The sequence below is a fragment of the Pongo pygmaeus genome, chromosome 6 (assembly GCF_028885625.2).
Source record: "Pongo pygmaeus isolate AG05252 chromosome 6, NHGRI_mPonPyg2-v2.0_pri, whole genome shotgun sequence".
Classification (NCBI taxonomy): Eukaryota; Metazoa; Chordata; class Mammalia; order Primates; family Hominidae; genus Pongo; species Pongo pygmaeus.
In genome coordinates, this window is record NC_072379.2 from 128,513,418 (window position 1) to 128,541,387 (window position 27,970).

At 38.6% G+C, this 27,970-nt stretch overlaps 1 protein-coding gene across 7 annotated transcripts in view; it reads left to right on the forward strand.

Annotated features, from left to right (window-relative positions):
* The window catches only part of NRF1 (nuclear respiratory factor 1), a 141,192-nt gene that overhangs the window by 18,801 nt on the left and 94,421 nt on the right, over positions 1-27,970 (forward strand). For 2 of the 7 annotated variants that reach the window (XM_063668452.1, XM_063668455.1), the window contains exons 1-2: positions 17,779-18,915; positions 26,199-26,430. In XM_063668452.1, coding sequence (XP_063524522.1) covers positions 26,208-26,430 — 223 coding nt within the window. In that variant the 5' untranslated portion in view covers positions 17,779-18,915; positions 26,199-26,207. Of the gene's footprint in view, positions 1-13,149; positions 13,164-17,778; positions 18,916-26,198; positions 26,431-27,970 lie in introns of those variants that run through there. The other 5 variants (XM_054497254.2, XM_063668456.1, XM_054497253.2 and 2 more) reach the window with 3 other exon arrangements.

Sequence of the window (27,970 nt, forward strand, 5' to 3'; positions counted from 1 at the left end):
GTTGGGCTTCTTTCTTGTTTTGACATTGTGAGACGTAGTCCGAGGAAACCTTTGTTTTCTATAAATCCTGATATTCTTCGGATTGGAAGAGGCGGTCTCCTGAATAAGAAAGAGTCTGACTACACTGGATAAATTGTCAGATTATTTTGTCCTCACAGAAGTTAAAGTGTAAAATTGGGTGAGGGCATTGCTTTGAAATAGAGTATTTTTATTTATTCTTTTAAAGAAAGTAGATTAATAAAAAGATTGATCAGTTCAAATACCTGGAATATTTAAACCAGTTTTATGTTAACCTAAAAAAATTATTTTGTAGGCATTTTGAACTTTGACCTCATTTTTGTCCTAAATTGATTTTAAATCAGTATCAAATGCTGAGGACCAGTAAATGAAACACTCATATGTTGTTTTGAGCAAAATTTTTTATATTATGAAAATATTATAACTTTGAAGTTGATACTTAAAATACTTGAGCCAAAGTTTCTGCCTTTATGTGGGACATTTTCATGAGCTTTCTTGTATCAGTTTGCTTACTTGCTTTTCATAAAGTTGAGCGAGACTATAGCAAGAGACCCAGGGACATCTTAACATCCTTGAATATTTCTGAATCTTTCTAAGGAAGTCGATTTAATTTTTTTTTTTTTTTTTTGAGACAAGGTCTCGATTTGTTACCCTGATGTGATCACTGCTCACTGTAGCCTTGATCTCCCTGACTCAAGCAGTCCTTCCACCTGAGCCTCCTGAATAGCTGGGATCACAAGCGTGCACCACCATGCCTGCCTTCTTTTTAATTTTTTTGTAGAGATGGGGTCTCCCTATGTTGCCAAGGCTGGTTTTAAATTTTTTCTAGAAACGAGGTCTTGTTATGTTGCCCAGGCTGGTCTTAAATTCCTAGCTCAATCAGTTCTCCCACCTTGGCCTCCTAAAGTGTTGGGATTATAGGTGTGAGCCATGGAGGCTGGCCAGGAACTTGATTTTCAGGGAGAAGCCTATTCAGTGTTTCCTTGGACTTCCTCAGCTTGGTTTTACCATAGCATATCATAAGATGATAAACTGAAACCATCTGATTTGAAATCACCAACCTGGGAAATACCAGTCAGAAATTAATCCAATTTTTATGACATTCTTAAAAGACTGTTTAAAACTGACCAAACTAAAAAATCTTCTTTTAGAGTTATAAGCGTGTAAAAAAAGGCATATTCAAAATAATGTATATATTTAAGTTTACCGGACAGATTTAAATTTGAGTTCTTTGTGTAAGGCATAGATTGGAATGTTTGCTACAGGTATTTTTTGGAACACAGATTTCAGATTGCTGTTTGCTTATAAATATACATAACTGCTGACCTTCAGAACTGCTTTAAATTTCTCAAAAAATTTTCTTATTATATGCCAGGCTCAGTGGCTTGTGTCTGTAATCCCAGCTACTTGGGAGGCTAAGTCAAGAGGACTGCTTGAGGCCAGTAGTTCGAGACCAGCCTGGGCAACATAATAAGACTGCACCTCTAAAAAAATTTTTAAAACTAGCTGAGCATGGGTAATGTGCACGTAGTCCCAGCTACTTGGGAGGTTGAGGCTGAAGGATTGCTTGAGCCCAGGAGTTTGAGGCCACAGTGAGGTGTGATCATGCCACTGCACTCCAGGCTGGGTGACAAAGCGAGACCCTGTCTCTTAAAATAATTTTCTTATTATAATAGATACATTTATCTCTGATTTACTCAGTACTACCCATTTAAGTAGTTTGAAGAGATTAGGGTTAAGTCCTACTGTTTTTAGTGTGACTACAGTAGTTGCCACTTTAAACAATTTTTGAAATACTTTAGGCATAAAAAAGGATATAGAACAATATAATAAATTCCGTATACCTACTACCTAAAGTAATAAAAATCACAGTTATTGTTGAAGCTTACTGGGCACCCCTTCCCCATCCTAGTCCTCTCTCTTCCCAGCTGTGACCATTATTCTCAATTTGATATTTATTCTCTCCCTGCATTTTTACAAACTTTTTCTGTATGTATATGTATCCACTAAAAAAAAATAACAGTGTTTGGATTGCAGGGAAAACTAAAAAGTGTAATATTGTTTTATATGTTTTTAAGCTTTGTATAAGAGGTTAAACTTTATTGGTACATGTAGTTGTAGTTTACTCATTTTAAATGCTGTAGATATTTGATATAATGGAGTGTGAAAGTAATACATGTTTTTTGTAGGGAATTTTAAAAATAAAGGGAAGTATGAAGATGGTAAAAATTTGTAGCCCAGCTATCCAGAGATACTACAGTCAATATTTTGGTTTTTTCCTTTGCTTCTTCTCTTCCCACTTATGTATGTATTTTTTGGTACCCTTTAATATAAAAGGGACCCAGTTTTAAGGATTACATAAAATTGCAAAACAGCTACATAAAGCCTGTAATCCCATTTTAATTGATTCTTAGTTGAAAAGGGGGAAAGAAAATGAATGAGCATTATACATCAGACATATTTGGTAAATTTACTACCTATACCAGATATTGATAGTCTATTTGTTAGTATGCAAACACCATGGAAGTGGCATCTGGAAAGAGGCTGTATTACTGAACATGCTTTTAAATTTATATGAGATTTTTCTAGTAAACAAATTTTCCAGATAGGTGATGCTTATCTTTTTAAACGTTAAATACTGTTTTGGTTTTAACCATTTTTTATGGGAAAAAGGAAAGTAAAAAGAAGCCTACAGTATTTCTGTGCTCATTAAGCCAGAATTCTGTGGTGTGCTTATAATTTTGTCTTTTCTTGGCAACTCGATGTCACTGTGGAAAGCACTGATTACTGAACTGTATTGTGACTCCTTTTGTTCTAGGTGCCTTTGAACCCTTGTGCACTTTTTAGTTAGATCTTTATTAACATGCTATGCCACTGCAGGGAGGGAGCAGGAAAAGCATGATACACAATTTAAGACAAGTGCTACCATAGGCTACTGTTGGCAAACAAGAGCTCCACCAAACTTTTTAAAGTGAAGAAGCAGCAGTCTGAGCCATTTTTCTCACCAGTGGCAGTAGGGGGGAGACTTCCACCAGCAACATGGAATCTTCAGTGGATGCAGCTGACCAACCCTCCTGACTTCTCAGTCTTTTCCCACCACTGCTCACCCTTTATGTTCAGATGTATTCAGCACTAGATAACCATACTTATTAACTATAAGTGATGTGTGTGTGTGTGTATGTGTGTATATATATATATATATGAAACTGTACTTTAAGAATAAATATATATGAACTATAATATATGTGCAACAAATTTATAATATATAAACTATAAATCTGTGAAAGTATTCAGCATTATGTAATGGCAGGCTGTGGTGATTTAGATTGGTGGAGCTCCTGACCATGCCTGAAAATCCCTGTACCCACTTTGACCGTGATTTTTTAAGGGAATATTGTTTTTTTACATCTGTATTTAAAAAAATATATATATATATACACTTTATTTTTTAGAGCAGTTTTAGCTTTATAGAAAAATTGAGTGGAGAGTATGGAGAGTTACCATATTCTCTCCTACCCGTTTCCTTTATTAATATCTTGCTGTTGTGTGGTAGATTTGTTACAGTTGATGAACCAATATTAACAGAAGTCCATAGTTTACATTCAAGTTCATTCTGTGTGTTTGTGCAGTCTGTGGATTTTGACAAATATATAATCATTCAGAATGGTTTCACTAGTCCAGAAGTCTCCTGGTGCTCCTGTCTTCCCTCCTTTCTCTAACCCCAGACAACTATTTTTTTTACCGTCTCCATAGTTTTGCCTTTTCCAAAAATGTCATATGGTTGGAATCATACAAATGTAGCCTTTTCAGATTGGCTTCTGTCACTAAGCAATATGTATTTAATGACTTGATAACTTTTCATGGCTTGATAACTCTTTTTAATGCTGAATAATATTTCACTGTATGGATGTACCACAAGTTGTTTATCATTCACATACTGAGTAACATCTTGGTTGTGTTCAAGTTTTAGCAATTGTGAATAAAACTGCTGTGAATATTTATTTGTGTGCTGGTTTTTGTGTGGACATAAGTTTCAGCATATTTGAGTAAATACCAAGGAGTGCAGTTGTTGGATCCTATGGTAAGACTATGTTTAGTTTTGTAAGAAATTGCCAAACAGGCTTCCAAAGTGGCTGGATGTATATATTTTTAGGTTGCTCGTGTGTTTTTCAAAAACACCTTACTCAGGTATATTGATGGACTGCTTGCCCTGTGATAGGATTACAAGTAATTGAGGTCTGTGGGGCTGATTGTCCCAACATAAGTAATACCAGCTGGTTGTACTTTGCTTGTTCTTGTTTGCTTTCTCTTTTCTTTATCTATTTTTTTCCTTTTCCTTGTGTTTTTACTCTCTTTATCTTGCTTTACCACTTCTGCTTTGTCCTCAGAAGTCAGAGGACTACATTTGTTGGAATAGTGTACAAATTTAAAAGGCAAAATAAAACAGGTCCAAGTCGTTTCTCAGGGTCTCTAGGTGGTTGGGGATGGTTGAGATTGTAGCATTAAGTAAGGTATTGTTGGAGCATTAATTTGACTATATAGAATATAATCATCAGAGATGGGAAAAGGGAAACAATACGTTAATAAAACTTGCTTTCCTTTGTAATTTGTTAATTATAGGGCAACTGTATAAAATGTTTTAAGACTATGATAGCAGAAGAGTTTTGTTTTTTTTTCCCTGCCTTTCTCTGGGAGAGCTTTTCAGCTTCTACTGTTACAGTTTTGTTTGTTTGTTTGTTTGTTTTTTAAGCACACCACCTTTGGGAGTGTTACAGTTCTTTAAAGAGGACTGAGCCTTCGCTTAAGGCTAGCTTCATACTGTTTGTGTAATTCTGTTTGTATGTGCATTTGTACATACCCCCAACTGCAGCAGAATATCAATAGATTCTATTCTCCCAGGAGAAGGGCAAGGACTGTATCCAGTCTTATCTGGGGTATGTATCCAAATGACCTAAGACAGTCTTCCTAATAAACACTTTTGGACCGCAGGGTTCAGACTTTCCTGGGGTGGAATCTTTTTTTACCTTTCTTTCTGCCTGCTTAGTTTGAGTCAGGATGCACGCAAGGCCCACGTCTCCAGTGCCCCCAAGTGGTTGTCTAGGTTTTGCAAGAGGACATCTAGTGATGGGAGAACTGACTGCTTCCAGCCACTCTGTCTATACACCCCTTTAGAAAAATGATCTGTTGACCAGAATTTTGCCATAATTTCTTACCTTTTTTTTTTATTAGGGTCACAGACTTAATCTAATTCCTCTTCCTAATAATGGTCTTTTAATATTTTGTGAGAGAGATTCCTAAAGTCCTTCTTTAGATTTAAACACCTCTTATTTTTCTAACTATTCATTAATTAAGCATTTTCATAGTCCCAGTGAAATATAACGGGGTTTTTCTCGTATCTTTAAAAGTGGAGTGCCCAGGGCTAAGTACAGGAGTGGTCATTGTTCACATTGTGCATATGTTGCTTGTCATGTGATACTTTTTTTTTCCAGACTAAATTTACTGTGAGCCAGTGTTTCTGAATCTTTTTACTTTCTCTGTGATGATGACACAAGTCTCCATCATCCTGTTTTTCTTCAATGGATTGTGTTTTTTTTTCCTTTGAAACAGTCTCACTGTGTTGCCCAGGCTGGAGTACAGTGGTGTGATCTCGGCTCACTGCAACCTCCATCTCCTGGGTTCAAGCGATTCTTGTGTCTCAGCCTCTCAAATAGCTGGGATTACAGGTGTGTGCCCTCACACCCGACTAATTTTTGTATTTTTAGTAGAGATGGGGTCTCACCATGTTGGCCAGGCTGGTCTCAAACTCCTGACCTCAGGTGATCTGCCTACCTTGGCCTCCCAAAGTGCTGGGATTACAGGCGTCAGCCACTGCACCTGGCCTTTCTGGCCTTTCAATGAGTTTTTTTAGAACAAAGTTTAGAATGATATGTTTATACCTGTGAACATTTATCTTGTTAGATTATGCTCATTAAGCCATTGGGGTGTTTGGGGAATTTGATCAATGTATCTTTTCTGTCTCTTTTCAGTTTCGAAAACTATCCCACTGCTGCTGCTTTTCTTCCACTTGTCTTTTCTCAATAGCTGATTCTAGTTTGTGTTGCTTCGATAGATACATATGGCTAAACATAAACCTCAGACAATAGAAAAACGTATTCATTTGCAAAGCTGCCAGGGTGTTTGGAGTGCTTGAATCATATTGAACTTCAAGAACCATTATGTTTCTTTGTCTTTTTGACAGTTATTGGAGCCAATTTGTGTGTTTTCAGTTTCTCTTAAACTTTCAGTATGTATTTGAAAAGCTTGTAGGCCCTAGTTACTGTATCTATAATGCCTAGTAAGTAAAATGACCCACAGACCAGTCAATAAGACAGGGCTTAACAGGAGAGTAATCCTTGGGCCTCAGTTTCCCAGCTGTACAGTGAAATACTTGAATTAATCACAGTGTTTCCACTTGTGCTCTGGAGTTCTGAGTGGTGAGGAGGATGAATGGCTTTAACTCTCTGCATTCCCTTCCCCTTCAATAGAAGAAATTCCACTGTTACCTTACATTTTGAGGTTGTGTACAGGATTCTGCTTAAAGAAAAGGCTCTGCTAAAAAAAAAAAAAAAAAAAAGAAGATTCATTGGAAACCCCTGCAAAAAAGCAAGGAAGAAAATGGCTCCCAGAGGACGCTGGGCAGCTTGGAAATTCTGTATGTGTCCCTGATTTCATGAGTTTGGAGGCCTCTGGTATTTCATTTGGTAAAAAGAAGAAGAGCTTATGCTGTTTGTCTTTTCTTTCTCAAACCTGGACATAACAATGGTTATAAAAGTAATCACATTCTTATTATTTTGAAGGGAGAAATAAATCTATAAAGCAGAAATAAAGTTTTTATAATCCATAATTCTATTTTGCATAGATAAAAAGTATTCTTAATAGTTTAGTATATCTTTCGAAATTATTGTTTGTCCACAACCATATTTATTTACACTTGAAAAAATGAGACCACACTCATTCTAGCAGATTTTATAACCTGTTGTTTTCAATTTCCATCATTTTATGGATTTTTTTGTGTGTCAATACACATAAATCTATTTCGTCCTTTAAGACAAGCTTGTCCAACCCGCAGCCCACAAGCTGCATGTGGCCCAGGATGGCTTTGAATGTAGCCCAACACAAATTCATAAACTTTCTTAAAACATTATGAGATTTTTTTGTGTTTGTTTGTTTTTTTTAAGCTCATCAGCTATCATTAGTGTTAGTGTATTTTATGTGTGGCCCAAGACAATTCTTCCAACGTGGCCCAGGGAAGCCAGAAGATTGGACACCTCTGCTTTAAGGCTTCTGTGATATTTCTGTGTACCAACAGTTAATATTCCTTGTTGCACAGCACATGGAGTCTATTCTAAAGCAGACTCTAGTTTTATTTGTATATTGCTACTGGCACAGTTTTTTTTTTTTTTCTCAATAGTTCACTCTTTTTGGGGGTTGTGATATGTGTTGTTTTTTTCTAGTTGCTTCCTTTTCCTCTGGTTTGACTACAGATCAAGACCTGTGTTATCCCAGTCAAGCTACAGATACAGATTGCCCTTTTCTTTCAGACGATAGCTCTAATTTAATGTCCCCTTTCATAGTTACAAGTCTGTTCTTCAGAACAAAATCTTGGCAGCCAGAATTATACTTGACACTTTATTCCAGCATATTACTGCTGGTGAGAAAGGCGGTTGACTTGTTTTGACCCAAGTGAGCTTAGCTCTAAGAGACTAGGAAGGTGGATGATGAGCAGCTTTTGGTGGTTTGACAGCCAGCTGCAGGACATCCATTGTGGCCAGGACCGAGTAGCTGCTGATAAGTGTGGGTATGGTAAATTACATTTGATGGCCTCTTTTCCCCTTCTGTTTTTGAGAATTTTATCAAAGATTACACTGAGAAAGTGGTATTGAGAAAAATATTTTTTATTCTTATAGGATAATTATTCTCTTCTCTAGCCTATACTTGTTGTAAATGACAACATTGGTAGTAGTCATGGAAAAATTTTGGTGATTGGTTTTTTTAAACAGGAAATATAGTGTAAATGTTATTTAGGTAGTTTTGATTTCTTTAGGAACTTAGGTAGCATTTCTCCCCTCCTTCTGTGAGTTTAGTGATATCTTTCATAGACTTAAATTCTAAAATGGAGATGTTATGCCTAGTTTTAGGTAAAGGCATTTTAATTTTATGTTCAATTATTTTCTAAATTTTGTTTGTTTTAGTCTTGAAATATAATGTGCTTTTTTACTTTAACATCCTTGTGTAGGATTCTGATTTGATTTTTTTTTCCTTCTTACTACTGTGCCTCTAATTTTGATTATATGGCATCTTTAATTTTGTAAGTAATTCAAGATACAGTTTATCTCAATGAATTAACTCACAAAGTAAATATGGGAATTTTTTTGGGACAGGGTCTCACTCTGTCCCCCAGGCTGCAGTGCAGTGACACAGTCTCTGCTCACTGCAGCCTCGACCTCCATGGCTTCACTGATTCTCCCTTCTCAGCCTCCCAAGTAGCTGGGATTATAGGCGTGTGCCACCATGCCTGGCTAATTATTGTATTTTTAGTAGAGATGGGGTTTCACCATTTTGGCCAGGCTGCTCTCAAACTCCTGGCAATTTATGGGGATTTTGGTTATTTGATCTTGACTCTTCCATATATATTTGATTTCCAGTAATTGGCGTGGTTCCAGTTTTACATTTTGTTGTTTCCTTGTTCCTAAATTTATATAAATAATAATCTGTACAGATTTTCATACCTTTTAAAATTCAACTTAAAATAATTCTTATAAATTGGTTTAATACAAACATAAAAATGGTATGCCCAACTCTCCATTTTCCTTAAAAAGTCAGCCCCTTGTCCCCTCAACCCTTTTTTTTTTTTTTTTGCGAGATGGAGTCTTGCTCTGTCGCCCAGGCTGCAGTGCAGTGGCATGATCTCGGGGCTCACTGCAACCTCCACCTCCTGGGTTCAAGCCATTCTCCTGCCTCAGCCTCCCGAGTAGCTGGGATTATAGGTGCGTGCCACCACACCTGGCTAATTTTTGTGTCTTTAGTAGAAACGGGGTTTCACCACGCTGGCCAGGCTGGTCTCGAACTCCTGGCCTCAGGTGATCCGCCTGCCTCGGCCTCCCAAAGTGCTGGGATTACAGGCGTGAGCCACTGCGCTCTCCCGCCCCCCTTTTTTTAAAAAAAGTAATATTTTTCTCTTTCCATCTACTGAAAATGGGAATGGATAGTTAGCTAAACAATTTAATATAGGTGAAGAAGAACATAAAGTCAGTTGAACACTCTTGTGCTCACAGAATACTGTAGCTTCACAAGACTGCTTTGGCAACTTTATGAACTGCATTTATTCCTGTGGCTGAGAATCATGCTGTCAGGCCTCTCAGTTTGTGGGAATCAGCTCTCAAAGTAGCTATTGTATATTATCTAAGGCAGTGATGGTGGGGTTGAGGGTTGAGGGAGCAGGAGATGTTTTAGAGGGACCAGGATGGGTGGCTGCAGGTGCAATTTGAAAAATCAATTCAACATGCATACCATTTTATAATACAAATTCATGGCTGGGTGCTGTGGTTCATGCTTGTAATTCAAGTACTTTAGGAGGCCAAGGTAGGAGGATTGCATGAGCCCAGGAGTTTAAGACCAGCCTGGCAACATAGTGAGACCTAGTCCCTACAAAAAAATTTTTTTAATTAGCTGGGCATGGTGGCTCCCGTCTGTAGTCCCAGCTACTCTGGAGGCTGAGGCAGGAGGGTCCCAGGAAGTCAAGGCTGCAGTGAGCCATGATTGCACCACTGCACTCCAGTCTAGGTGATTGAGTGAGACCCTGTTTCTTAAAAGACAAAACCCAAATTTACTGTACCCCCAGTAAAACCCAAATTTTGGCTTGAAGATTAATTAATAGCTTAATTATTAAGCTATTAATACATAATAGCTGGCATTAGCAGTTAAGGAGCCCAAGCAAGTAATGAGTGGAGACTGTGCTCGGGTACAAAGGGTGGGTCTCTGATGGAGCAGCTGGAACACTTGATTGAGAAGCAGGAGATAGGGGTTCAAGTTTTGGATTTGCCACCAATTAGAGATGTGATTTTGGGTAACTCACTGGGTCTTTCTTGGTCACAATTTGGAAAATGAGAACATCAAACTAGATAGTCTCCAAAGTCTTAAGCATTTTAGGTTTGCCTCTGGTTAAAGGAATGCTCTGTGGACAGTTGGATTTGACCAGTTATCAAGGTAAGATTATATATTTGGGAAACCAAAGTAAACAGTTCCAGATTTTTCAGCCAGTCTTCATCAGGGTGTTATTTGTACATCCTAACAAATCACAGAGCCATGGAGACCTTATGATGAATAACCATAAGCCTCCTGGCTCTTCCCTTTTCTTGCCATCCCAGTCCTACTATCCAGAGACAGCCTTTAAAAACTATTTCACTATTTCTGTTTTTAGCTTTGCTTGTGGTTACTTCCATAAGCCTTAATAATATGTTTAGACTTCTGTTCCTTGATTTATCAACTTTAGACGATACCTGTGAAGTTTTTGATGTGAAAAATGAGAATTTAACTCACTTTTTTACCCCATCATTATTTAGTATTTATATTACTTTGAAAGTCATTTATTATCTCTATAATTTTAAATGATAAACTTTAATTTTTTGATCCATCAACTTCCTGTAGGGCCTCTTAACTTGCCATTTTGGAAAATGGGATTGTAAATACCCCCTTCACGTCCCTCTTTTTATATTCTACCTTCTGACACCTGTACTCAACTTACATATTGTCTAGGTTATAAAAGGTTAATATTTTTATTCTGTCTTCCATTCACCACCAAGTATTGTGTGCTTTCCTTTATATTTAGATTGCTGTTTTTACTACATTCCCTTTCTCTGCCTGCTGCGAACATATGCAGAATCATAAGTGTATGATTACTCAAAATGTTTATGTCTTTTAAAAGCTAAGGAAGTAATTTGGTATGTGCTTAAAGACTCAGCTTATTTTATTTTATTTTTATTTATTTATTTTTTTGAAATGGAGTCTTGCTTTGTTGCCCAGGCTGGGGTGCAGTGGCGTGATCTCTGCTCACTGCAACTTCCACCTCCCGGGTTCAAGCGACTCTACTGCCTCAGCCTCCCGATTAGTTGGGACTGCAGGTGTGTGCCACCACGCCCAGCTAATTTTTTGTATTTTTAGTAGAGATGGAGTTTCACCGTGTTAGCCAGGATGGTCTCGATCTCCTGACCTTGTGATCCACCCGCCTCGGCCTCCCAAAGTGCTGGGATTACAGGCGTGAGCCACCGCGCCCAGCCTAGCTTGTTTTATTTTTTGAGACAGAGCCTCATTCTGTTGCCTAGGCTGGAGTGCAGTGGCACAACCTCGGCTCACTGCAGCCTCCGCCTTCCAGGTTCAAGCAGTTCTCCTGCCTCAGCCTCCCTAGTAGCTGGGATAACAGGCACTCGCCACCATGCCCAGCTAATTTTTTTGTATTTTTTTTTTTAGTAGAGACAGGGTTTCACCCCGTTGGCCAGGCTGGTCTCGAACTCTTGACCTCAAGTGATATGCCCGCCTCAGCCTCCCAAGGTGCTGTGATTACAGATGTGAGCCACCGCCAAGACTCAGCTTATTAAACCATTTATTTACTCATTATTCAAGAGATATTTATTGAATACTACAGTTATCATTAACAGCGCTATTTATAATAGTGAGAAATTGGAAATAACCTAAATGACTTCAGAGGATTGGTAAACTAAACTACTGTATGTTCTTACAGGGAATGCTCTGTAGACATTTTAAAAAGATACAAAAATATTAATAACATGGAATATTTTAATCTATATTAAGTGAAAAAATATTTGTAATACAGTATATACAATATAGGCTCATTTTTGTTTAAAAACAATGAAACAAAACCAACCATATAAGAAACTAGCAGGGGAAATGCTGGAAGCATATACATAAAATTGTTAACTTGGTAATGTAGCTATCTCAGGTTACAGTGATTTGTGTTTATTTTTAATGCCCCTATATTTTCTCAGTTACCCCCAAAGAACACAAGTCACTTCTAAAAGAATACATTCTTTAAAAACTTTTTTTTTTTTTTTTTTAATGAGATAGGGTCCCATTGTTTTCCAGGCTGGAGTACAGTGGTGCAATCTCAAGTCACTGCAACTTCTGCCTCCTGGGCTCACTCCATCCTTCCACCTCAGCCTCCCAAGTAGCTGGGACTACAGGCATGCACTACCACACGCAGCTGGTTTTTGTATTTTTAGTAGAGATGGGGTTTCACCATTTCACCCAGGCTGAGAATACACTTTTTAAACTTAGAGATACAAAATTAGAATTGCCAGTCTTAGGTTTTCTTGGAATACGCATGCTACAATAATGTAGGAGTACCTGATAAGAATTCAGTAGATATTTGTTGAATGAAGGAGAGAATGATTGAATAGCAGAGATTCCTAGGTCTGTGGTATTGGCACTTAAATACTTTCATAATTTTATTCAGAAACAAATCCTTAGTTCAGTTATTTCAGAAGAAAAATCATGAATTGAGCTGTCCTACAGAAGCTAGGAAATAGCTTTAACTGGATGTTGGTTGTGTAGTGACAGGTCCAGCAGAATTGAGCCCGCCACTGAAGCAGCCAGGCAACAATGCTGTTTCATAGTATGCAGGATCTGAATAAAAGTGTCTTTTGTGCTTATTTGAGACTGGGGGGCGGGACTTGTGGCAATTTACGTTATTTTTCCATAATGGAAATTGAGGCAGCCTCTAATCCTGCTATCACACATGGCAACTACTTATTTGATTTTTGGTAATTTGGGAGCAGCTGTGGACAAACAATTATCCTGCAAAAAGAGCCATGCCAGCTGCATTCTGACCCAGTTGCAAATGCTTGGGTAGACCAAACTTCCTATTCACCATCTTTCTAAACCAGGGATAGCTTCAACAACTCACCTGCTTTTTATTGATATTTGTAGCTGCTGGTAAGCATCTACATATTTGAGAATGCACTCTCTAATGCTTTTTTATTGTTGTCACCAACCTTCACTAGGCACCTACTTCATTCAGGCAGTGTGCCAGACACGGGGTTGTAAGCTGTAAGATGTTATACAGTGTGGATAGACTGCTTTCATTTTGACAGGTGGGTCAGCATTAGCTTTATTTTTAGTAGACTAAATGGCAGTGTAAAGAAAGAATCGGGTGTGGAGGCAGTTGAGAGCTGTGTTCCTTTGGTCCCCAGACTCCCCCTGAATCTGCTGTCTGGGCGTTCATTGATGTCCCCTTGCTATGCCATGTGCTTTCACAAGCTGTTGCTGCTGCCTGCCGTGCCCTTTTTTTCATTCTGGAGCCTGACGAGCTTCTGACTGTAGACTCTGTCTTTTCCTTCAGGATGCCTGCCCCATGTCCTTGCAGTTTTGTCTTCTCTGTGCTCCCTTAACCCTTAGCAAATATCACTAGAATAGGATTTGTTTTTTAAATGGCAAAAGCCTACTTACTTAACTGTATTAATTCAGTCTTTCAGTATACACTTATTTATTTTTTAAGCTCTTATAACCCAGGGGCTTAGAGAGATGTTTCAGTAAAGAAACAGGAAATTAGGTAGGTAGGGTCATCTATAATGAGTAAAAAGACAGCGTACTTTTGACTGTGAACGTCTGTAGGGCAAGGACAAAACGCTGACAATCTTTATTTCTGTCTCTATAGTGCTGAATTATCACAAGGGACAAATTGGCCTGAATAATTGTATGAACCCACTATATTAGAAATTACCTTCACACTGATAGGTAATGGCCTGTGATAAGAAGCAAGTCAAAACTTTTTAGAATGTACAACTGCACTGTTCAGTATAGTAGCCACAAGCCACATATGGCCATTTAATATTAATTAAAATTAAACATTTAATTCCTTATGATCTCATGTGGTCAGTAGTCCACAAGTCCAGCTACAGTTTTGGACAGCACACATTTAGAATATTGCCATCATTGCAGAAAGTTCTACCGGACAGTGCTAATCCAGAACCTATAAGAGAGTTGACATATTTTAAAGCATTTGATGAAATACATTCACTTAACTCTTCTCTGTGGAAAGTTGTTCCGGCAAGCCGAAATTCCCCGTGCTTTCTTTACATTTTTTCCTTTGCTTGTGGCACCCTCTAGTGTTCTAGCAATACACAGTCTATTTGTGATTTGAATAGAAGAACATTGGAGTATTTTGGAAAATTCTGTATGTGTAGCATTTTTCTAGGGAGGAGCTCTGTAGCTTTCACCCATCCCCAAGAAAGTTTATGATTCAAAAACGATTAAGAACTCTATGATAGAGGTATTTGTATGGTCAAAATTCCTAATGTGATCTGTAAACATTATTTCACCCAGTGTAAAAAAAAAAAAAAATCATGTAACTGTCCCTTCGACATTTCTTTGCTGTCCTGGTCTTTGAACATGGAATAAGAATAAGTTACACTTATATAGCACTCACTATATACCATGTCCCCTTAAGCCCTTTTTCAAATAGTAATTCATTTTGTCCCCGGTAATTCTATGAAGTAGATTCTGTTATTTTCCTTCATTTGACAGATGTTACAACTAAGACATAGAAAAAGTCAAATGAAACTTCTCCAAGTTGCTAGTAAGTGGCAGAGCAAGAAATGGAATGCAGTATTCTGGTTCCAGAGTTTGTACCACCCCGCTGGAGAAGTGAGGATGTGTTTAAGTAGGCATGAGGTAGAATGGAGAGGAGACTCTCCAGACACTTGTACATGCTGAGTCCAGTTGTATAATAAGAAAAAAGAATGGTAACTCTAAATTGCTCTTTCCCATGCTGGAAATGATAGCCATTACCCACCATTGATTTTCAGTAGGTCTACGCAGTCCGCTAGGGAGTTAGAATGGTAGATAAAGGTCAAAGGTACCATTGCTACCACATTTTCTTTGGTTTCCAAAAACCTGATCTATTCATCGAGTAATATGACAAATCGTTTTCTGTTTGTCAGTGTTATTTCTATAAAGAGACAGTATAGTACTATGATGTTGATTTTGAAGTTTGCAGGAATGTTAGACTTAAAGAGTAGGGCAGATAGACTCACAAACATAAGTTTGTGTTGCTATCACCTACTTTCCTGTCTGTGCTCCCTTCTCACTTCTAAGTGTCCCATTTCTGTCTGTGTGAAGCATTTTATTTTTATGTATTTATTTATTCTGAGATACAGTTTCACTTTGTCGCCCAGGCTGGAGTGCAGTGGCATCATCTCAAATCACTGCAGCCTCTGCCTCCCGGGTTCAAGCGATTCTCCTGCCTCAGCCTCCCGAGTAGCTGGGACTACAGGCGTGTACCACCACACTCGGCTGATTTTTGTATTTTTAGTAGAGACAGGGTTTCATCATGTTGGCCAGGCTGGTCTTGAACTTCTGACCTTAGCTGATCCACCTGCCTCCCAAGGTGTTAGGATTACAGGCATGAGCCACCGCGCCAGGCCTGTGAGACATTTTATACTCTATAACTTAGCATCTTTTTAATGATTCGTTAAATTTGAGATTCATCAGTGTCTGAAAACAGAAACTGCAATTGTAGTCTTGTAAAAATTGGCTTCATTTTTTACATCACTTCTTTACTGAGGGTATGAGAATCCCAGATTGCTGCTTACCAGCACTGTATGAGTAATTTTGAATGCAGGTATGTATTTTATTCTTTAAGTGTTAATTGGGGCCTTGAAAACCATGTGTGGCATTTCAGAGAATTTAATTCTGGGAATTGGGTACACAGGTGTTACAAGATGAAAGAGCACAAAAGACACTAGGGTAATCCAGATAGGAAGCACTACCACCCCTCGGTTTGGGGGAACAGAAGAGAAGAACCTGGAAGCTCAGAGAAGTCCTCCCACAGCTGGTAATCTGATCTCCGAATGGAATGCCATTCAGCTGGTACTCAACCACCAGGAGAGAAGGGGCACAGCTGGAGTTGGGAGGTGCAACACTCCTCTTGCTGGAGCAATGCTGATATTATAACAATGAAAACAGCAAAGAAATCCCTTCTTCTCTCCCCTTCCTGTCTCCCTAGGCAAAACCTAACAGGATACTGGCAGTAAAGTCTGGAAAACATGGTTGGCAGGCTCAGCCCCAGAGCGAGGAATAGTGCAACTCTGACAAGAATAGAAGACAGGGCTTGGAAATGAGAGGGAGAGAGAGATAAACAGCCAGCACAGCCTTATAGGAGAGTTATCACTGCAACCTCCGCCTCCCGAGTTCAAGCAATTCTCCTGCCTCAGTCTCCAGGGTAGCTGGGATTACAGTCATGTGCCACCATGTCCTGCTAATTTTTGTATCTTTAGTAGAGACAGGGTTTTACCATGTTGGCTCGGCTGACTCCAGACCTCGCGATCCGCCCGCCTCCGGCCTCTCGGGATTACGGGCATGAGCCACCATGCCCGGCGCTTACAGTATTTTCATAAAATCATCCACTCATCCCTAAGTCATTATGAAATTGTGTGGTAAAGCTTTTTTTTCTTTTCTTGCTTTTTTTTTTTTTTTTTTTTTTAACACACAGAGTCTCGCTGTGTTGCCCAGGCTGGAGTGCAGTGGTGCGATCTTGGCTCACTGCAACCTCCATCCGACTCCCAGGTTTAAGCGATTCTCCTGTCTCAGCCTCCAGAGTAGCTGGAATTAAAGGCACACGCCACCACGCCTGGCTAATTTTTGTATTTTTAGTAGAGATGGGGTTTCACCGTGTTGGTCAGGCTGGTCTCAAACTTCTGACCTCGTGATCCCCCAGCCTTGGCCTCCCAAAGTGCTGGGATTACAGGCGTGAGCCACCACGCCCAGCCTAAAGCTTGTTTTTCTTAAGCGTTATATAAAAGCATCATTGTTAACTGGATTATCGTGTTATTAATATTAAGGAATATTTACAAAGTTAACCTATTGGTATGAAAAATATTTGATTAGTCATACAATTTTGTTAGTTTTAGATGCCGCAAATTAGGAAGTTAGTCTTACTCAAGGCAAGGCCACTTCTAAACTTGAACTGTGCTGTTCTCAGTTCTTAACGTAAGAAGGGAGCTTTATTTATCTAGTGACAGTTTGCTCTAGCATGTCATTTAATTTTAATTTTCAAAATGATCAATTTGGAAGACTATATCATAGCTATTTGTTTTTAAAGCTCATTTTGTTAAAAGTCAAAGTAATACATTCATATAATAAAAGATCATATAGAAGGACTTACAATAAAAATCAATAGTCTTTTGCCAGTCTTTCCCCATCCCGAGTCCCACTTTTCAGAGACAATTCACTGTTTTTTGTTTATAGTTTAACTGTTTTGTTTATAGTAACATCAAACAGTAATGCCTCCATAACTCTAAATAATATGTCTATACCACTATTTCTTGATTTATCAAATGGGCATTATTGACTTTTTTTTTTGTTTTTTATTTTTATTTTTATTTATTTATTTTTTTTGAGACAGAGTCTTGCTCTGTTGCCCAGGCTGGAGTGCAGTGGCGCGATCTCGGCTCACTGCAAGCTCCGCTTCCTGGGTTCATGCCATTCTCCTGCCTCAGCCTCCCAAGTAGCTGGGACTACAGGCACCTGCCACCATGCCTGGCTAATTTTTTTGCATTTTTAGTAGAGATAGGGTTTCACCGTGTTAGCCAGGATGGTCTCGATCTCCTGACCTCGTGATCCGCCTGCCTCAGCCTCCCAAAGTGCTGGGATTACAGGCGTGAGCCACCACGCCCGGCCTTTTTTTTTTTTTTTTTTTTTTTTGAGAAGGAGTCTCGCTCTGTCACCCAGGCTGGGGTGCAGTGGCACGATCTCAGCTCACTGCAAGCTCCGCCTCCCAGGTTCTCGCCATTCTCCTGCCTCAGCCTCCGGAGTAGCTGGGACTACAGGCGCCCGCCACCACGCCCGGCTAATTTTTTGTATTTTTAGTAGAGACAGGGTTTCACCGTGTTAGCCAGGATGGTCTCTACCTCCTGACCTGGTGATCTGCCCGTCTCGGCCTCCCAAAGTGCTGGGATTACAGGCGTGAGCCACCGCGCCCAGCTTGACTTTCTTTTATGGAATATAAGGTACTTATTTTTTTAGTACTTTTCCTTTCCCTTCTACTTTTGATAGTTACATTGTAATACTGTTTGAACTGTAGACTGAGGCTAGGTGTCAGATTTTCCCTTAGGCAGTTCTTGCGGTTTTTCTTTTGATATGATAATGCTATTGATTAGACTAATGCTTTCTTTTACATTTAGTTACACTTTGATTAGATTTCCTGGCCTGCTTTTCTTTCTGCTTTGATTTTTAAGATACTCTACACTTAATCTCATCCATTATGTGTGGATTAGACTAAATTTAACTCCCTTGGACATTTCCTTCAAATTCCAGTAGCTCCTTAGGTATTATTGACTACAAGTACCAGGGTGCTCTGGTCCAAGACAATCTTTTTCTGTGTTTTCTTCCACCAACCCACCCATACTGGCCTAGAGGGACAAAACTAGGAGCTCTTCTGTACCAGATTACCCCTACCCCAACCTCTTGTAGTTTATATTATAAAGAAGGACTTTTTAATTAAAATTTTTTTTGAGAGAGAGGGTGTCACTCTGTCACTCACACAGGAGTGCAGTGACGCGATCTTGGCTCACTGAAGCCTTGTCCTCTCAGGCTCAAGCAATCCTCTTGCCTTAGCCTCCTGAGTAGCTGGGGCTATAGGCATGTGCCATCATGCCCAGCTAATTTTTCATTTTTTGTAGAGAGGGGGTCTCCCTATGTTGCCCAGGCTTGTCTCGAACTCCTGGACGTAAGCGATCCTCCCACCTTGGCCTCCCAAAGTGCTGGGATTACGAGTGTGAACCACTGTGTCCGACCAAGAAGGACCTTTAGATGAAGGATATATTGCACCCCAGGTGATGATCCAGGGTAAGAAAGATTTTAGTAAAATTGTTACCATGTTAAGTTATTGTTTGGGGGAATTTTTTTTCTTTTTTCTTTTTTTTTTTTTTAAATGAAGTGTTGACTAATCTGCTGAACGCCACTGGCTCTGGATGATAGGTATGCTGTTTTATTTGAATGTGGTGTTGAGTCACAGGTCATTATGTGTTGCCGGCGCTTTCGTCTTACTTTTTATATGAGTTCAGAGGAATCACTCTCAAGTCCATCTGCTGCCTCTTCATTTTGTGCACTGTTGTGAAATTGTGCTAGGGGCCTTGGTTTCCTATAGTTTCCTTATTTTATGTCCAGGAGAACAGTATTTCAGTTGCTGGAGTTAATATAGGGCTTTTTAGATGCCTGATTCAGTCTCTTATACACAGTTAAGAAAACTATCCTCAGAGATGACTTTCTGGTTTAGAAATGAAGAAATTGAGGCCCAGTGCTTGTGAGACTAGTCAAGTAATGAGTCAAGAAGGATAGAATCGGGAAGACATAGAGATTGTGGCATCATCATCATAATTAATGTCAGGCACTTATTGCTGGGCACTGTGTTCCTCACTTTATCTGGGTTATCTCATTTAATCCTCATATCATCCTTTTGAGAATAGGTAGTCATTTTTTTTTTTTTTCACTTAAAATGATAGAGTGGTAGCTTAGAGGTTAAATAACTTGTCCAGTGGTTCTGGATATCTTGGTGATAGACTGTGCTGTTTTATAAAATAGAGAATATTTAATATGTTTTTACCTATTGACAGTTCACATCACTTTAGCTATCCAGGGAATCTAACTCCTCATGGAGGAAAGCTAAAATGCTTCACTAAATTGACTTGGGAGAGTGGGGTCTGATGATGTCCAGCAATATGTCATATGTCATATGACATATCAGTCATATCCGGCATTAACCAGCCTGCTTCCTTTATGATTTTACGGAAACATTGTAAGTATCATTCATAAGTATCCCACTCTAGTTAAAAGAAGTCAGAAATACCTTTGCCTTTGCTTTTCACAGAGTGTGCTGAATAAAAATGGTTAGAGAGGCCGGGTGTGGTGGCTCAAGCCTGTAATCCCAGCACTTTGAAAGACCGAGGCAGGTGGATCACCTGAGGTCAGGAGTTTGAGACCAGCCTGGCCGATATGGCAAAACCCGGTCTCTACTAAAAATACAAAAATCAGCTGGGCTTGGTGGTGCAGTTGTAATCCTAGCTATTTGGGAGGCTGAGGCATGAGAATTGCTTGAACCCAGGAGGCAGAGGTTGCTGTGAGCCAAGATCACACCACTGCCCTCCAGCCTGGGCAACAGAGTGAGACTCTGTCTCAAAAAAAAAAAAAAAAAAATGGTTAGAGAGGCCAAAGAATGGGATAGGGAGAGAAGTGGAAAGAGATGAGGCTCTGGGCAGAAATGGCAAGCCTGTGAAGCAGACAGCCCTATTGATTCATGCTGTGAACTGCATTCTGGAGCAAAGAATTGAAATCCATTATGCCAAGTGCATAGCCTACAAATCCCTTTGAAAAGCAGTTAGGTGCCATCTAATCCCAAATCATTTAAAAATAATTCTGAAGTACCCAGAATTCTAAAATGCCCTAAACAGTTTGTCTCGAAGAACAGTGAAATGGATGGAAAAACAGCATTTTAACGGTATCTTTCTCTCATATATTATATTCAATTGTGTGACTTAGTGTGTTAAATTGTTTTAGATTAGTACAAATCTGGGGGCTAGGATATATTCCCGTGGATATTCTGAAACTCACATAAAACAGGATATGGAAGGATAGCTTATCAGGTAGCTTAAAAATTCCTTTCTAATTTTGCCATAATTTCAGACTTTGGGAAAAGTTGCAAGAATAGTACAAAGAATTCTTATGTACCCTTTACCCAGATTTTCCAAATGTTCACATTTTACTGTGTTTTCAAAGACCTCAGAAAATTGAAAATTTGATTATCTACATAGAAACAAATCACCTAAAGAATGAAGACATAGCAGGATTAGTTTAAGAGAGCAGTTACTCAGAGGAACAAAGGATTTTAGAATCAGAAGATCTTAAGATGGAGAAAGACTTCTATAGTAGAGTAGGACAAAATAAGAGAAAAATTTTACATAAATAAATAATTATGTTCTTTTACATGCAGCCATAGAGGTCATATTTCTATATCTATATGGTTGACATTTTTTGTTAAACTCCAGATGTGTAGTGCTGTATACTGTTACATGATAGTTAAATTTTAAATGTGTATATGTGTTCGTGTGGGTTTGTATTAATACAAGTAGAGATAGTGTTAGTGTACCACTGAAGCACTCAGCTTTTCAATATACATCAAAATTTAAAATATATATGCCTTTTGACCCAGCAATTTACCTTCAAGAGTTTATTATTCTTAAAAGAATTTATTTTTTAAAATAATCAAATAATATACAAGATTTTTAATAAAGATAATACAGGCTGGTTATATTATTCTCCTGTAAGATTAGTCACTTCTTCTTCCTTTTTTTAAATTTATTTTTATTTATTTATTTTTTTGAGACAGAGTCTCTCTCTGTCACCCAGGCTGAAGTGCAGTGGCGCATCTCAGCTCACTGCAAGCTCTGCCTTCCGGGTTCACGCTATTCTCCTACCTCAGCCTCCCGAGTAGCTGGGACTGCAGGCGCCCACCACCACTCCCGGCTAATTTTTTGTATTTTTTTAGTAGAGATAGGGTTTCACCATGTTAGCCAGGATGGTCTCGATCTCCTGACCTCGTGATCCGCCTGCCTTGGCCTCCCAAAGTGCTGGGATTACAGGCATGAGCCACCGCGCCCGGCCAGATTAGTCACTTCTTTGCACAGAAATTACACTGGTATATAGGGTAATTTTAAAAAGTTAGTTGTAAAATATACATAACAATAAATTTACCATCATAATCATTTTTCGGCATATAGTTCAGTAGTGTTAAGTACATTCACACTGTTGTGCAACCAGTCTCCAGAACTCTTTATCTTGCAGAACCGAAACTCTGTACTCCCAGCCCCTGGCAACTACTAGTCTACTTTCTGTCTCTATGAATTTGACTACTCTAGGTGCCTCACATAAGTAGAATCATACAGTATTTGTTCTTTTTTGTGGTTGGCTTATTTCACTGAGCAGAATATCCTCAAGGTTAATCCATGTTGTAACATGAGTCAGAATTTCCTTTTTTTAAAAACTGGTTTTAAATAAAACTTTTTTTTTTATAGCAGTTTTAAGTTCACAGCAAAATTGAGTGGAAGATACAGATAATTCCCATATGCTTCTCTCCCTTACACTTGCATAGCCTCCACCACTATCAACATCCTGCACCAGAGTGGTACATTTGGTTCCAATTGATGAGCCCACATTGACACATCATTATTACCCAAAGTCCATAGTTTACATTAGGGTTCCCTCATGGTATTGTACATTCTATGGATTTGAACAAATGTATAACCCATATCCACGATTATTGTATCATACAGAGTAGTTTCACTGCCCTGAAAATGCTCCACCTGTTCATCTCTCCCTTCCCCCTAATCCCTGGCAACTTCTAATCTTTTTACCATCCCCATAGTTTTGCTTTTCCAGAAGGCCATGTAATTGGAATCATAAGTGTGTAGCCTTTTCAGATTGGCTTTTTTCACTTAGCAATATGCATTTAAGCTTCTTCTACATTTTCTCATAGCTTGAAAGCTCATTTCTTTTTAGTGCTGAATGATATTCTATTGTCTGGATGTACCACAGTTTATTTATCCATTCACCTATGGAAGGACATTTTGGTGCTTCCAAGTTTGGGCAATTACGAATAAAATGATAAACATCCATGTGCAGGTTTTTATGTGGATGTAAGTTTTCAGCTCCTTTGGATAAATACAAAGGCGTGTAATTGCTGGATTGTATGGTAAGAGTATGTTTAATTTTATAACAGACTGCCACACTGTCTTCCAAAGTGGCTGTACTATGTTGCATTCCCACCAGCAGTGAAAGAGAGTTCCTGTTGCTCCACATCCTCAACAGCGTTTGGTGTTGGCAGTGTTTTGAGTTTTAGATATTTAAATAGATGCGTAGTGATATCTCACTGTTTTAATTTGTAATTCTCCCATGACATATGATGTTGAGCATCTTTTCATATGCTTAATTTACCATCTATATATCTTCCTTGGTGAGATCTCTTCAGGTGTTTTGCCCTTTTTTTAATTGGGTTCATTTTCTTATTGTTGAGTTTTTAAGAATTCCTTATTTTGGATAACAATCCTTCTGATTCATCTTTTACAAATATTTCCTCCCTGTCTATGTCCTGTCTTCTCATTCTTTTGGCAGTGTCTTTCACAGGGCAGAAGTTTCTTGTTTTAATGAAGTCCAGCTTATCGATTTTTTGCTTTTATGGATTGCGCCTTTGGCATTGTATCTTAAAAGTCATTGCCATACCCAAGGTCAACTAGATTTTCTCCTATGTTATCTTATAGGAGTTTTATGGTTTTGCATTTTACATTTCGGTTTATGATCCATTTTGTATCAGTTTTTGTGAAGGTCTGTGTCTAGATTTCATTTTTTTGATGTGTGACTGTCCACTTGTTCCAGCACCATTCATTGAAAAGACTAACTTTGCCAAACTAATGTATTGCCTTTGCTCCTTTCTCAGAGATCAGCTGGCTGTATTTATGTGGGTCTATTTCTGGACCTTCTCTTCCATTACATTGGTCTATTTCTCTGGTGTTTCACCAATACCATACTATCTTGATTACTGTAGGTTTATGGTAAGTCTTAAAGTTGTGTGGTATCAGTCTTCTGATTTTGTTCTTTCAATATTTTCTTTGGCTGTTCTGGGTCTTTTGCCTGTCCATGTAAACTTTACATGGAAACTTTACATGTAAACTTTACATGTTGATATCCACAAAATAACTTGCTGGGATTTTGATTGGGACAATGTTGAATCTAGAGATCAGGTTGGAAGAACTGACATCTTGACAGTATTGTGTCTTCCTATGCGTGAACATGGAATATCTCTCTTTGTTTAGTTTTTATTTGATTATTTTCATCAGAGTTTTGTGTTTTTTTATATAGATCTTGTACATATTTTGTTAGATTTATACCTTACTCAGTATTTCACTTTTTGGTGGTGCAAATGTAAATGGTATTGTGTTTTTGATTTCAGATTCCACTTATTCATTTCTAGTGTTTAGGAAAACAATTAACCTTGTCCCTGCAACCTTGCTGTAATTACTTACTTACCAGGAGGTTTTTTTATTGATTATTTTGGATTTTCTACATCAACAATCATGTCATCTATGAAGAAAGACAGTTCTATTTCTTCCTTCCCAATCAGGGTACCCTTTACTTCTTTTTAAAAATCTCATTGCATTAGTTAGGACTTCTAGTACAATGTTAAAAAGAAGTGGTGAGAGGAGATTTCCTTGTCTTCTTCCTGATTTTTTTTTTTTTTTTTTGAGACAGAGTCCCGCCGTTGCTGTGTCACCCAGGCTGGAGCGTAGTGGCATGATCTCAGCTCACTGCAACCTCCACCTTCTGGGTTCAAGCGATTCTTCTGCCTCAGCCTCCTGAGTAGCTGGGATTACAGATGTGTACCACCACACCTGGCTAATTTTTATATTTTTAGTAGAGACAGGGTTTTTCCATGTTGGCCAGGCTGGTCCCGAACTCCTTACCTCAGGTGATACACCTGCCTCAGCCTCCCAAAGTGCTGGGATTACAGGCGTGAGCCACCTCGCCCAGCCTTCTTCCTAATCTTAATGGGAAAGCTTCTAGTTTTTCACATTATGATGTTAATAGTAGGTTTTTTGTAGCTGTTCTTTATCAGGTTGAGGAAATTCCTCTCTTTCTAATTAGCATTTTCTTCCTTTTTAAGACTGAATAATAAGTGGTATGTATATACCACATTTTTTTTACCCATGCATTAATCGATGGTCACTTGGGTTGCTTCCACATTTTGGCTGTTGCAAATAAAGCTGCTATGAACATGGGTGTACAGATGTCTATTTAAGATCCTACTTTCAGTTTCTTCTGGACATATATATCCACAAGTGGAATAGCTGGATCATGTGGTACTTCTATTTTTGATTTTTTTTGAGGAACTAATATGAAAAATTTTATATACAAGGACATATTTTATACTGCATTGATGTTTATTTTATAATAGCAAAAACTTGGCAGCATATTTGATCAGCAGGTGACTGGTTATATAAATTATGACACATGCATATAATAAAGTATTATACAGCTGTTTGAAAAAGATATGGTAGATCTGTATGTTTTGACATGTAACAATGTCCAGATATATTGTAATATGAAAAAGACGAACAATATGTATAATATGAACCTGTTTTTATTTTAAATCTATACATGTATGGCTCCAAATTTATTTTTCAAAAATAATGAACTTCTGGGGTAGGGGGGAGTGGAGATTATAAGTGTAATAGGAGAGCCAACTTTTAACCTTACTGCTTTATACATTACTGTATCATTTTGGGGTTTACAAGAAGCACAGTTTTTTGGGTTTTTTTTGTGGGGGGGGGGGGTGTTTGTTTGTTTTTGAGACAGAGTCTTGCTCTGTCTCCCAGGCTGGAGTACAATGGCACAACCTCTGCCTCCCGGGTTCAAGCACTTCTCCTGCCTCAGCCTCCCAAGTAGCTGGGATTACAGGCGCCTGCCACCACGCCTGGCTAATTTTTTTGTATTTTTAATAGAGACAGGGTTTTGCCATGTTGGCCAGGCTGGTCTCGAACTCCTGACCTCAGATGATCCACCTGCCTGGGCCTCTCAAAGTGCTGGGACTACAGGCACTTGCCGCCATGCCCTCAAGAAGCAGTTTTATAAGCAGAAAGACCAATTTGAATTTTTGGGAAAAAAGTTATTTGACTCTCACTTGTCTTTGACATACAAAGAAAATGTTAAGTATTTCACTTATTTACTAAGTGTTTTTATGTTCACAAGGCCAAATGCTAGTCACTGAGGTATCTTAAGTATGTTTTTATTGTTATATTTGAATGTCTTTTTATTATTAAGGGTATCCATTGTTTTGTGATCTGAGGTATAAAATTAGTACAGCGAATTTCCATCAAAATGGTTTCATGTAAGAAACACCACTCTGTCATTTTTATGTCACATTTGAATGGTGCTTCCCATTTCCTGTGACTTGGTGTAGCACGGTAAGTAGTGAAATTGGAAGTTTGTCAAGGTTCCTCTGCTCTTGAAGAAAATATCTCTTAGTTTAAACATTGTGTTATATTACGCACTGAATCCTGTTCTTTTTCTCTTTTGTCTGACAGTAGAACTTCATGGAGGAACACGGAGTGACCCAAACTGAACATATGGCTACCATAGAAGCACATGCAGTGGCCCAGCAAGTGCAGCAGGTCCATGTGGCTACTTACACCGAGCACAGTATGCTGAGTGCTGATGAAGACTCGCCTTCTTCTCCCGAGGACACCTCTTATGATGACTCAGATATACTCAACTCCACAGCAGCTGATGAGGTGACAGCTCATCTGGCAGCTGCAGGTAATGTTGTTTGGATTAGAAGCTCTTCTTTAATTTTTTTTTTTTTTTTTTTTTTTAGAGACAGTGTCTCACTCTGTTGCTCAGGCTGGGGTGCAGTGGCACAATCATGATTCACTGCAGCCTTGATCTTCCGGGTTCAGGTGATTCTCCCATCTCAGCCTCTGGAGTAGCTGGGACTGCTGATGTGTACCACCACATCTGACTAATTTTTGTATATTTTGTAGAGACAGAAATGTCACTTTGTTACCCAGGCTGGCCTCAAAGTCCTGGGCTTAAGCGATCCTTCTGCCTCGGCCTCCTAAATTATTGGCATTATGGGTGTGAGTTACCATGCCTGGTCTTCATCACAATTTTTTTAAGCCTTGCAGTTATAACTTGAGCCTGTATTATACTGAGACTTAAGGTCTGGAATCACTTACTATCAGTGTTATGGCTTTGGTTTTATTTTTTCATCTATTCTGCCTATGTTTTGGCTTTAAACTGAAGCATTTATTCCAATTACATTAAACAGAATCACTGACACATATTTAGATTTAAATTTACCTTCTTTTCTATATGCTTCCTCTTTGCCCTACCTGTTCTGTTTACTTTTCTCTTTCTTGGCGTTTTCTTTTGTAGTGATTGAAAATTTTGTATTTTTTCATTTTTTTCTTGTTAGTTTGAAAGTTATAAGCTTTTACTATTATCAATACCTGTAGAAATTGTAACATACATCCTTTATTTATCAGTGTCTTATGTTGACTAGGCTCAGTGGCTCACACCTGTAATCCCAGCACTTTGGGAGGCCAAGGTGGGAGGATCACTTGAGCCCAGGAGTTTGAGACCAGCCTGGGCAATGTAGTGCGATCCCATCTCTACCAAAAAAAAATTAGCTGGGTGTGGTGACGTGTTCCCTAGTCCCAACTACTTGGGAGGTTGTGGTGGGATGACTGATCGCTTGAGCCCAGGTGTTTGAGGGTGCAGTGAGCTATGATTACACTACTGCACTACAGCGTGAGTGACAGAGTGAGAGCCTGTATCCAGTTGAAAAAAAAAAAGGAAAAGCAAAAAGTTGTATGTACTTGGAACTTTTAACCTCTACAGGGATAATACAAACTTCTTAGAACACTTGCATTTCATGCGCCCATCCTATATGCTATTGTTGCCCTTTGTATTCATTTTTGGTATACAGTTGGCTCTCTTTATCTGTGGGCTCCACATCTGCACATTCAACCAATTTTGATCAAAAGTATTAGAAAAAAAAAATAAAAGTAACAATATAACAATTAAAAATAATACAAATAAAAGGCCAATACAATATAACAACTATTTGTATAGCATTTACACTGTATTAGGTATTATAATATTAGTATTAGTAACCTAGAGATGATACAGAAGGACGTGAATAGGTCATGTGCAAATACTACACCATTTTATATCAGGGACTTGAGCATCGGCACATCAAGATGCTAGAAGCAATCTCACGAGGATTTGAAGGGACAACTGTATTTTAAACACCACAGGACTTTTTTTTTTTTTTTTTTTTTTTTTTGAGATGGAG